Source organism: Anopheles moucheti, chromosome 3, assembly GCF_943734755.1.
Source record: "Anopheles moucheti chromosome 3, idAnoMoucSN_F20_07, whole genome shotgun sequence".
NCBI classification, from domain to species: domain Eukaryota; kingdom Metazoa; phylum Arthropoda; class Insecta; order Diptera; family Culicidae; genus Anopheles; species Anopheles moucheti.
In genome coordinates, this window is record NC_069141.1 from 34,999,580 (window position 1) to 35,010,543 (window position 10,964).

A 10,964-nucleotide genomic window follows, 5' to 3' on the forward strand; every position below is an offset into this window, starting at 1 on the left:
TTCATTTTAGATATATCCCTTTATTAACATTCGCAGTTTTTTACGCTCGCTTCAGGACTCTCCGATTCCGGTCGATGAGATTGTTGACATTCGACGACCCTGCTGCTGCTACTAAAATTCCGATTGTTGATAAAAGGCAACCTTCTCCAGAACAAGCAGGACCTAGCCGCCCTTCCGCTGTGATCCAGTGCAATCAAACATATGCTTAGAAGAAATATCCAAGGATCTTTCCTCCCAAATGTTTCCGCCTAGCCTCTTCGTGGTCCATGATTCCACCGCTGGTAGTGAGCACGACGTAGCCAAACTGACGCGACGGCAGCAGATTGTTGGTCCAGCGTTCCAGATCGTTAACCTTCGTATCAAACCGGGGCGAGATGATGCCAGCCTTGTTCAGGCGGCCGGTCAGATTCACGACGACCTTTCCGCTGCGGTGATCATCGACGATTTCGAACTCGCCGATGTAGCCGTGCTTCATCATCACGGTCAGGAACTTGATTACCACCTTCGAGTTCGGGCGAATCAGGACCTGGCGCTTGCCACGCTTTTCCGCATTGTTGATGCACTTCAGCGCATCGGCTAGCACGCTGATACGGACCATTTTTTAGGGTGTTTTTGGATATTTACACGCGGTACGAGCGCAGACACAGTGTTTCTCGGCAAAGCCTCGTTTTGAAAAGAAGGTTTACAGAGGAGGAAGAAAAATTCCACAAATTGAATGTCACTTTTTGACATCAGGCTAACGTCATTTGCGCCACACAAGGTGCGTATGGCTCACGAAGTCAAATGCCGGCAAATTGTACAGAGGCTGTAAAACATTTGACTCCCACTTTCATCATGATTTAATGTATGAAAACAGTAAACAATGGAAGGAGCATGCTATAAAAATATTCCCTCATTTTTTAAACTTCTCATTTTGCAAAAAAAACTCCAAACGAATTTCTTCAGTCCATAGGGCACACCGCACTTGGCCATAGCAACCTTATTCAGTGACAGCAATCCACCCACACAAGGCTGTCAGTGCTAGGAAACCGAAACAACATCGCTTTTTTGAGATTGTGTAAAATATATTTTTATTTTCTACTGTGCTTTACTCCGTTTCCAGAAAAGTTTGTACAATTATAAGGGATAAGTGATGGCAGATAAATGATAGTTATTGGAAGTAACCTGCCATCTGCTATTAGAAATTAGTGGTCAAAAAATAACATCACAACCGCAACTGGTACTGACTGGCAGCAGCGGAACGAAGCAAAACGGTGGCAAAATAAGGGCAGAAATCATGGATGAAGTGCAAACTATAGAGGCGGCCGTCCTATCCTTCTATCGGGGTGGGTCCGAGCAGCAGAAGGAAACACACAAATGGCTACAACAGGTGCAGAACAGTCCACAGGCCTGGTCTTTCTGTTGGGAGCTGATGCAGCTAAACAAATCGTCCGAGATTCAGTTTTTCGGAGCAATCACATTGAATTCAAAGCTGCGCAGCGATTGGGTGGAAGTGCCGAAAGAAGCACACCACGAACTGAAACAGAAGTTGCTAGAAACGATCGTACTCTTCGGAAACGGCCCTAAGATCGTCCTGAACAGGCTGTGCATCTCGGTAAGTTGAGCAAAGACTGTTCCCAAATTTCTTAAAGTAAACACGTCTCGGTTTGTCGCTTTCAGCTTGGTCTCTTTATCGTGCATATGCTACGCCATCCAACGGTAATAGAGGAGGTGACCAATATGTTTCTGCACGAGCAGTTGGGCAACCTCTCGAAAGTAACCCAGATCGAGATTCTGATGGCGGTCTTGGAGGGCATCCCGGAGGAGGTGAAAACCATACGCACACAGATCCCTCGGCCGGTTGTTTGGGAGGAGCTGAACCGGAATGCGGAATTCGTCATGCAAACCGTGGTGACGTACCTGAACGAGAAGCTTAGCCACAATGCGGTCGAAGCGCACGATATGAATGGGTTGATAAATGCGGCCAAATGTACCGGCACCTGGGTCACGCACGGAAACGTTCATTTGAACGATCGGGAAGCGATGATACAAACACTGCTGAAAGCCGTCCACTACTGCTACTGGAAGGAGCCGAAGGATGACGGTTGTCTGATGCCGGAAGAGAACGAACTAGCGGAAACGGCACTTAAATCATTAGCGGTAAAATAATTCACATACCATGCTGTTGCTCTATCACGTATAAATAACTTCCTCTCTATTTTCAGAACATTATCTCTTCGTATGCGACCCAAAGTACGAAATATTCCTTCACCATTATCAACTACATGAAGTTGTTTCTAGACGTGCTCGTACCCATCCTGGATGCGGAGTATAAAGAGAACAATGACAACGAAAATCTTGCCCTTATAATCTATGCCCTGTTCATCTCCACCCTCGAGTGCTTTTCGTCGGCAATCTTCGCTGGCATCGCAACGGACTCGGAAGAAGTGTCCAAGGTGTACACACGGACGGTCGATATGTTGATCAAATGTACGGACAAACCGGGCACCTATCCAGTGGATGAATCGTGCAGTACGTACGCGATGGAGTTTTGGTACATGCTGCAGGAGGAGGTCCTTTCGATGGATAACGGCGAACGCAAGAAACGTTGCCTGGAAGCCATCAAACCAGTATACGCACACGTGGTGAAGGTGTTGGTACGAAAGTCCCAACTGCCCACAGAATCTTCTCTGCACAAGTGGAACGATGATGATCTGGAAGCGTTCCGATGCTATCGGCAAGATATCGGTGACACGCTTCTCTCCTGTCATGACGTCCTAAACGATCTAATGCTGGATGTGCTGTCGGAAGCGCTAGATGAATCGATCATGTACCTCAGCTATGATCCACAGTCCACGGAAAACTGGACGCTACTCGAAGCGACCATACATGCGTTTTGCTCGATTGCACAAAAGATCGAGTACACCGAACATCAGCAGATTGTGAAGCTGCTCAAGATACTGAACGAAATCCCGTACGAAAAGTACAACGACAAGCTGTTTGGGATGGCGCTCGAGACGGTCGGTGCGTACAGCGAGTGGATTGGGGACAATCCCAAATATCTCCCGTCCGCCATCACGCTCCTGGTGAAGGGACTGAACTCCACCAAAGCTTCCCAGGCAACACTCGGATTGAAGGATCTCACATCTGAATGCCAAAAGGAGGTAATCCCGTATGCACTACCATTGCTGGACGCTTGCCGTACGGCTCTACAGGAAGGTCACCTGAAGAATGCGGAAATGATCCGATTGATGTACACCGTCGGAAACATACTGAGCGTGATCTCGTACGATAACATTATCCTCTACCTGGACGCGATGGTTTCGCCCTGCTTCGAGGAGCTGCAGATACACGTACAAAACAACGATCGAACTGAACCGACCAAGGCACGGGTTGTGCTACGGCTCGAAATGATCTCGAAGCTGTTCTCCTCCCTGAATATCCGGAAGCCGACGGAGGGCGACATGGATAAGGGTTTGGGCCCGGATGCACAAAAGTTACCTTTTCCCGGCACACCGTTACCGGGTGCGCCCGTACAGCCAATCTTGCTGATACTGGAGAAAACGATGGGACTGCTGAAGGATCTATGTACGATCTGGATACACGACGAGACGGTTATAGATACGCTATGCAAAGCGTTGCAGCAAGCGCTAACGAATCTGATGGATGACATTAAACCGCTGCTTACGGAGATGTGCTGTCTGGTGCTGTCGATCCTGAACACTAACTGTGTCGTATCGGCGGCAGATATTGCGGGAAACGTATGTAGCAAATCGGTTAGAGAACAGGAACGCTAACGTTTACGTTAATAATATGTCGTTGTGATCGTTCCAGTTCATTCTGATGTTTTACAAGGATCAAGACTCTAGACAACTCATGGTACAACTGTTTACTGCCATCATGGACTACAACTTTAACCAGATGCAGGTAGGTGCAGGAAAAGACACTGCACGATACATGAACTATCTCAATGCTGACATGGGTTCTGTGGTTTTTAGCAAAATTTGGGAAAACTGTCCCGGATAGCGGATTTGATTGAAACATTCTACGCGTTTAATACGAGAATATCGAAAAAGATCCCTATATGCTACAGCGAGGTACAGGTTGACTGTATGAAGCTAGTCGATTTCGGTAAGAACTCAAACTTTGTACGACCAGATACCAGATGTTTCCTTATACTATGCTTATATTGCTATACCGTCAGCCACCAAATGCATGATGTTACCCGAGACTGGACCGATGAAGAAAAGTGTGGCGTTTATCACGATGTTCGTGAAGGAATCGACTAATCATCCAGTGATGATGAATGTCGTACTGGCGCAGGGTGAAAATATCGTCCGATCTAGCTTTCTGTGTATCGGTACGTACAGTTTACCCACGAGAAGTACACGATCGATACGTTTAATCATTTGCTTCCTTCCGGCAGGCGGTACGGCCCTTCGCACACAGGTGGAAATATTTGCCGACATCTTTCTCGCACTTAACTTCCGCTATCCGACAGAGTTTATCCAGTGGATGAAGCTGCTGGAGCTACCAAACTTTCCGACCGCCTTCGTTAGCGCTAACGATAAGGAGCAATTTATGCGAAAAGTTATCAAGTGAGTGAATATGGCTACATAGTTGAACACATTCTAATCGCTTTCTCACTGCTGTAGGGAACGTGTCAACAAGCGGCTCGTTCAAGATCATGTGCGAAAATTCGCCGCACTCTGCAGGAACATTGTTGAGTATGAGAACAAATAAGGCTAAACGAATAGTACATGCGCCGGACAAATAGCCGAGCGGAACAGCATGGAACGATATGGGGTCAAATCTTGACCCTCTTCCATACGTCGTAGGACTGTGAGTATATCCTGCTTTTGGGTAATTCAAGTCAACAGAACAAAAGAGCAACATGGTGTAGGCCCAAGAGTCCGAACATGGTTGGCAAAGTCAAATGTGGTGCCGTACACACTCAGTAATGATGCTTGTTCTCTCGTGGAAGAACCCCGGGGTCAGGATGTGCGTGTAAAGAAAATACTTTCAATCTAACCAATGTGATTTTTAGCTAGTAGGTAAAACAAAGCGGAAACAAGCTGTGTGTACAAAATGACTACACCCAATGAATGCGCGAAATCCACCCGTACGATGGAAAGATAGTCGTGTACGTGTGCCAATGGGGGATATTGAGAGAGCTTGTGCTTTAATCTCGAACTGTGTATGAACATTTACATACACGCACACGGTACACACAGGACACAACCTCTGTCTTATTTGTGTTTCTCTTTCTTAGGATGTGAATAATAAATGCAGCATTGATTTTATTTTAATCCATAGTTGATATATTATGCTACAAAGTTTATTTTATGAAATTGAACATAAATGTCACATTCTCGCCCGAACCATGCGTTGTGATCCGTGGAGTAGATTTTCAAACGAAAATAAAAGCTACTGTGCTACACACTGCACGTGTGCAGAATGAACAGAGCTCGAGCAATAATCGACCCACACTTAAGTCAAGCCCGAGTTATGCTCTAACATGTAATGCGTAAATAGCAGGGGAAAAATGAATCAGAAATCTGGTTCAATGATGCACACTTGGTAAAATGTTAGAAAGTATATTGCTTCCTTCCCGAAGCAGTGCAATATGGTTTGAAATTTAAAATGTAAAAACTAGACCGTCAAACCTGTCGTTAGTGATTAAACGGGCTTTAGCAATCCTCGCTAGCGCGAACTGTCCGAGCTGTTGCTCTGGCGGCGTCTTCGAACAGGGCTGCGCGAACGTCTGCGTCGGGGGCTACGCCGGATCGACGGACGACGCCGGTAACGCATCGGTGACGCTCTCCAGCGTGGCATCGGCCGATTGTTGCGCATAATCGGGGACGGACGTCTGGGTGGTGGGCGCGTCTTCGGTACCAACACCGGTGAAGCCGTTATTTCCTGTCCATCGATCTGTCCACCGTCCATGTTTTTCATCGCATTTTCCGCACCATCCGGATCGACATACTCCACGTAGCAAAAGCCGCGGCCGAACGGTTGGAACCGATCCATCGGAAAGTCGAGCTTACTTATCTCACCGTACGAGCTAAATATCTCCATGATGTGGTCCCGGTTAACGTTGCGCGTTAACCGCCCGATGTGAATGCGTACCGGGCGCGGTGTTACGGAACGTTCGCGCCGCTTCCTCTTTGATGAACCGGACCGTGAACGACGGCTGCGCGAATCTTTGTTGGATTTGTCCACCGAAGCCGCACGACTCTGCTTGTTTTCTTTGTCATTATCGCGCGGTTCCGAGCTGCGTCGATCAGACCTTTCCTTCGACTTTGATCGCACAATGGTACCCTTTGCCGACGGCTCCTTGGCAGCTGCGGCCGACTGTTTGTCCCAGTTCTGGGCCGGTTCCACCGGGCTCTTGCTGCGTGACCGTGAACGGGTGTTAGTTTTGCGCTTAGTGCGTGAACGATCGGCCTCGCTGCTGGATGATGACGATGAACTGGAAGAGGACGAGCTGCTGCTGGAAGAGCTCGAACGTGATCCGGAGCTGCTGCGAGACGAACTACTGCCGGACGAGCTGTATGCAGTAAGAACAATAAGTCTTTAGTAAACGACTCAACAATCACTTCAGTCACGGCAACAAAAAACATTCCATACCTTCCGCTACTGTCGCTGCTACTAGAGCTGCGCTTTTTGCGTTCCTTCTCCCGACCGCGCTGCTTCTTGTCGGCCTTTTCCGATTCCTCTGAATCGGAACGATTTTTCGAACGCGCCCTACGGTGCAAGAACCACAAAAAAGATCGATTACTATAGTGGAAAGCATTTTCATCGTACTTTTACTTACATTTCTTCACAAACTTCTGCCGAGTTACCTCAACAAGCACCTCAAAATCAATAATCTGCTTTTCTTACCGAAAAAAACAATGGCAGACGCCTCCAAGCAAGCCGCTTCGATGAAAGCGATTGTCAAAATTGACAGCGAAGATGTGTAGTCAAACGAAACGAAAGGTGTTGCTAGTCAGACGAAGGTTGCTATGGCTAGGTTTGGAATTTATCGGATAATGTTGTGAAATATCAAATCCACACTTGATTCATGCAATTCGTATGTTTTATGTTAGTTGCATTCAACAGCCACTCAAAATATTAAAACATAAATAGCCATTCCATAAGAGGTACCCTGTGCTTAAGTGATGTACAGGCGGTACCCGAGGTACGCTATTATAGCGAACCACCATATCCCAGGAAAAATCCAAGTATCTCCAATTTCCGCGTAAATCGAATCTTAGTGCAATTTCATTTATACTTCAAAGTCACAGAGTCAACTTCCTTCTCTACACTTAACTTATACAGCAAATCAGGCGACTTTTTGACAGAATACATTAAAATAGGTTAAACAAATATAAATCAAATGTTTTATATAACAAAGGAAGCGATTTTCCACAGTTTTTCACCTCTTTGTTTATATCTTGAGCTATAAATATAGTTTAAACTAACTCTGCGTTGTGTGTTGGCGTGCGCCTTGTTCCATGTTTCTGCTTCCACTTGTTCTGGTTTATGTTCCGCCAAATCAACCAGCATTGAATTAAGCACGCGCAATGTTTTGGTGCTAAAGAGTGTACAAAATTATGTTACTATGATTGGACTAATATCGGACTATTAACGGACTATGATCGGACTATAATTGGACTATTAACGGACTATGGTCGGAATGTGATCGAACTACTATCGGACTATTATCGGTCTACTATCGGACTATCATCAGACTATTATCGGACTACGATCGAACTATTATACGACTACGATCGGACTACGATCGGACTACGATCGGACTATGATAGGACTATCATTGGACTAAAAACTCACCTTATAATTAATACGACTTGGTGAACAGGGCGAAGGTGGCTGTTAAAATTGACGGCTAAGGTTTGTAGAAAAAGCTATCCTTAGCAATGCCAACCGAAAGTAATTTTATATGATTATAAAACAATTTCTTATTTACATTTCGAGCTCTTTTTGAACAAAAAGAAAAGAAATCGCAATTAAATTAGCTAATAAAATCTTCAGCTACTGCTATTGAAGGGAACAAAAAAGAATGTTTCATATGAGCTACCCTTTGCTGGAGAGGTATTCGGACACCCTTTGACGTTTTGGAGACCTTCAAAACAAATACACCAGCTTTACAAAACAAGTCGTGCTTCTGGGAGTGCAGTGTGTCTAAAAAATCTCATAGTTACGCACCCAATATAACTTTTATCTGAGGAAATTCGTCACCAGTGTAGAAGACTAACCATTTCAGTTGCCCATCGTAAAGACAGGTGAGCTGAAAAATATCGGAAAATTTTGTTCCAGAGTCGTGCGGTATCTCATCTAGCATAGAACAATATCAAGAATAAGTAAACACCCCGCTGATGATTCATATTCCGGGTGGAATTTCGCTGCCAAAGCTAAGCACCCCCCACAGAGATTTGAGTGCAGCCTGTTAGTCACGCGCACTTTGCATTTATTCGTTGTTTAGGCTTCAGAGAAGTAGGTGATTAGGTATTTAGTTTGCAACTTTGATCCAACCTCTGTTCAATGTGAGTTACAACAACAGAACATAAATGCGCCGTAGTGCATCCAATGTCATCCTGGGCGCATAAAAGTGCACTTCTTCTTAATAGTTATCGTTTGGGTTGTTCTAGTTCGTGTCTGGAGTATTTAAGGATAACAAAGAGCTCAGACAAAGGAGCAGAAGTATTCATTTTATGCAAACGAAACGGTTTTATACAGTGTGATCGGGCTACTAGATAGTAATATTATTTAGAATTTAAAGCTCAAAGCTATACCAATATTCTTGCGTCAGCTATTCTTTCTACCGCAAGGTACAACCGTTTCGATGTTGAGGCGTCAATCATCGCTCGTTTCAGAATGAATCATTTGCAATTGCTTGATTCGCCTTAGTGCTTGAACTAACCTTATCAAAAGCTCACATTTGTAAACCCCCCACTGTTATCAGTAGTTGGGTATTTCATTTGGATCTTCTTCACCAAACGCTTCTCGGTATTTCATTGCAGCATCCACAATGTCGCTCTATCCATCGCTTGAAGATATGATGGTCGATAAGATGGTACAGTCGCAGAATACGGCCATCGCTACAGCCGTGGCACAACAACAGCAACAGTACCAGCCGAACCCACCGTCAGCACCTGTCGATGGTTATGGTCTGTATCCCAGTTTCACGAACGAAAAATCATCTGAGAAACCTTCAAACCCCCCGATGGGTGGGGCGACGGGTGGTGCCTTCATGTATCCAGATCTGTATGAGTACATGGGTCTGGAGCTTTCCAAGGAGATGATCCAAGCCAATCTTCCACAATACATGCCACACGCCTCGAATGCCATCGTACCGCAGCAATCTGCCGTTGCTATCGTGAACAATGCTAACATGGTCGCACCCGTTAGCGGCCACTTCACCGGGCTGCAGCGTGGTCAAGTGACTAATGGCATACGTGAGGTAAGCAAAATTGTGAAATAACGGGTAATACGTTGCAAAACTAGTTTACTCATTCCACATTATTAATACACACCTCCCACAGCTTATAATGTGTAAGGGCGCGGACAAGAAAGTTGGCCTTCGGGTGCAAGCGATCAATAAGGGCATTTTTGTGAGCGTGGTCGTGAAAAATAGTCCGGCAGCAATGGCCGGGCTGCGTTTCGGTGATCAGATACTGCAGATTAACGGTACGCTGGTGGCAGGTTTCTCGAACGATGACGTGCACAAGCTGCTGAAGAAAAGCGACAAAAATAACATTTCCGTAGTGGTGCGCGATCGGTAAGTGGGATAATGATTCGCTTAGCTTATGAGTGTTAGTTAATTGAAAGCTCCCCCCCCCCCCCCCCCCCCTTCCGCTGCTATCCGTAGGCCCTTCGAGCGTGCTATTACGCTGCACAAGGATTCGTCCGGTAGCTTCGGTTTCCAGTTCAACAACGGTACCATCACGGCCATCGTGAAGGATTCGTCGGCTGCACGAAACGGACTGCTGATAGATCAGCAGCTGCTGGAGGTGAACGGCCAGAACGTGATCGCCATGAAGGACAAGGAAATCGGCCAACTAATCAGTGCGTCCGAGCAGGTCATCACGCTCACGATCGTACCAAAGATGATCTACGACGTGATGATCAAGAAACTGTCCACCTCCTGGCTGCGGGGCAAGATGGATCACTCAGTGCCAGATTTTTAAATTTCGTAAACGTAAACAGCACAGCACAGCTACGCAAAATCAGACAAAGTTAAACAGTTTTTCACGGTACAAGTTATGCCAAACATTTGTAAACGAGAACCTCAGGTGAGAAATTTAACCCACACAGCAGCAAAAGGAAAGGAAATAGCCCAAATCAGTGTGGATGTGTTATACAGTGCACAGGAATGAACAGGAACAGGCGAATCTGACACAACGATTTTACGTTGTTAAGCAAGGAATGAATCGAATTGAGACATGTTTAAGGTATTTCGTATTCGTTGTTACCTACCCTAAACGATGACTTCTTCACTACCGTCTGCCATCTATATTTGCAAAGCATATTTTATCGTATTATACTTCATATTATCGTATATTATTCCTTCCTCCGGTATTATCCGGTGCACAACCCTAATGTATGTTATGGTTTTAATCATGAATAAATATTCATTATACTCACTTTAATAGTTGTTTAATTCAAATCATTTTTGCTTGCTCTTAGCGGGTAGGATCCGAAGACGCTTGATGCTGACGATAGATAGATGATAAGATCGCAATGATGTAGATGATGTAGATGATAAAGCATCGCAAAAAAGAACGGGATTGAGTCCTCCACTGTTTGGGAAGATAACTAAGCGTTATTTCTAGCTGTCACGAGAGTCTATCACGTTGACTTATAGATGATAGTTTCCCTGTGATAGTTTCCAACTACTCTTAATTCTTAACGGCCTAGTTAAAATGTAATGAATTTTGTTTTCTAGTGCTGCACCTCCATTTTTTATCAGTCGGTTGAGT

The 10,964-nt window shown here is 45.4% G+C and overlaps 4 protein-coding genes across 4 annotated transcripts; 2 read left to right on the forward strand and 2 right to left on the reverse strand.

Annotated features, from left to right (window-relative positions):
• On the reverse strand, window positions 1-681 carry LOC128301055 (40S ribosomal protein S15Aa). The gene has a single exon (XM_053037361.1). It carries the CDS (start codon window positions 596-598, stop codon window positions 206-208), a length of 393 nt encoding a protein of 130 aa, XP_052893321.1. The 5' UTR covers window positions 599-681; the 3' UTR covers window positions 1-205.
• Window positions 682-1,063: 382 nt separating this feature from the next.
• Window positions 1,064-5,288, forward strand: LOC128300639 (importin-13). The gene is made up of 8 exons (XM_053036766.1): window positions 1,064-1,594; window positions 1,660-2,139; window positions 2,205-3,740; window positions 3,814-3,906; window positions 3,978-4,110; window positions 4,184-4,339; window positions 4,406-4,577; window positions 4,635-5,288. Exons 1-8 carry the CDS (start codon window positions 1,277-1,279, stop codon window positions 4,720-4,722), a joined length of 2,976 nt encoding a protein of 991 aa, XP_052892726.1. The 5' UTR covers window positions 1,064-1,276; the 3' UTR covers window positions 4,723-5,288.
• Window positions 5,289-5,299: 11 nt separating this feature from the next.
• Window positions 5,300-6,904, reverse strand: LOC128300640 (RNA-binding protein with serine-rich domain 1-A). Its single transcript, XM_053036768.1, has 3 exons — window positions 6,797-6,904; window positions 6,610-6,726; window positions 5,300-6,529 (listed from the first exon to the last, which is right to left on the reverse strand). Coding segments are annotated over exons 1-3 (966 nt in total). The 5' UTR covers window positions 6,799-6,904; the 3' UTR covers window positions 5,300-5,682.
• A 1,222-nt stretch (window positions 6,905-8,126) lies between these two features.
• LOC128302326 (syntenin-1-like) lies at window positions 8,127-10,628 on the forward strand. The gene is made up of 4 exons (XM_053039122.1): window positions 8,127-8,267; window positions 9,006-9,445; window positions 9,528-9,763; window positions 9,854-10,628. The coding sequence occupies exons 2-4, from the start codon at window positions 9,014-9,016 to the stop codon at window positions 10,170-10,172; spliced, it is 987 nt and encodes a 328-aa protein (XP_052895082.1). The 5' UTR covers window positions 8,127-8,267; window positions 9,006-9,013; the 3' UTR covers window positions 10,173-10,628.
• Window positions 10,629-10,964: the final 336 nt, after the last annotated feature.

Excerpts from the sequence above, each read along its gene's own strand:
- LOC128300640 (XM_053036768.1), bottom strand. Across the intron at positions 6,530-6,609 it reads AGCAGCGACAGTAGCGGAAG|CTCGTCCGGCAGTAGTTCGT; the intron begins GTATGGAATGTT and ends TACTGCATACAG.
- LOC128300639 (XM_053036766.1), top strand. The coding sequence starts at position 1,277 with ATGGATGAAGTGCAAACTATAGAGGCGGCCGTCCTATCCTTCTATCGG. Across the intron at positions 1,595-1,659 it reads TGAACAGGCTGTGCATCTCG|CTTGGTCTCTTTATCGTGCA; the intron begins GTAAGTTGAGCA and ends TGTCGCTTTCAG. Across the intron at positions 4,578-4,634 it reads TTTATGCGAAAAGTTATCAA|GGAACGTGTCAACAAGCGGC; the intron begins GTGAGTGAATAT and ends TCACTGCTGTAG.
- LOC128302326 (XM_053039122.1), top strand. The coding sequence starts at position 9,014 with ATGTCGCTCTATCCATCGCTTGAAGATATGATGGTCGATAAGATGGTA. Across the intron at positions 9,446-9,527 it reads TGACTAATGGCATACGTGAG|CTTATAATGTGTAAGGGCGC; the intron begins GTAAGCAAAATT and ends CACCTCCCACAG. Across the intron at positions 9,764-9,853 it reads TCCGTAGTGGTGCGCGATCG|GCCCTTCGAGCGTGCTATTA; the intron begins GTAAGTGGGATA and ends TGCTATCCGTAG.
- LOC128301055 (XM_053037361.1), bottom strand. The coding sequence starts at position 598 with ATGGTCCGTATCAGCGTGCTAGCCGATGCGCTGAAGTGCATCAACAAT.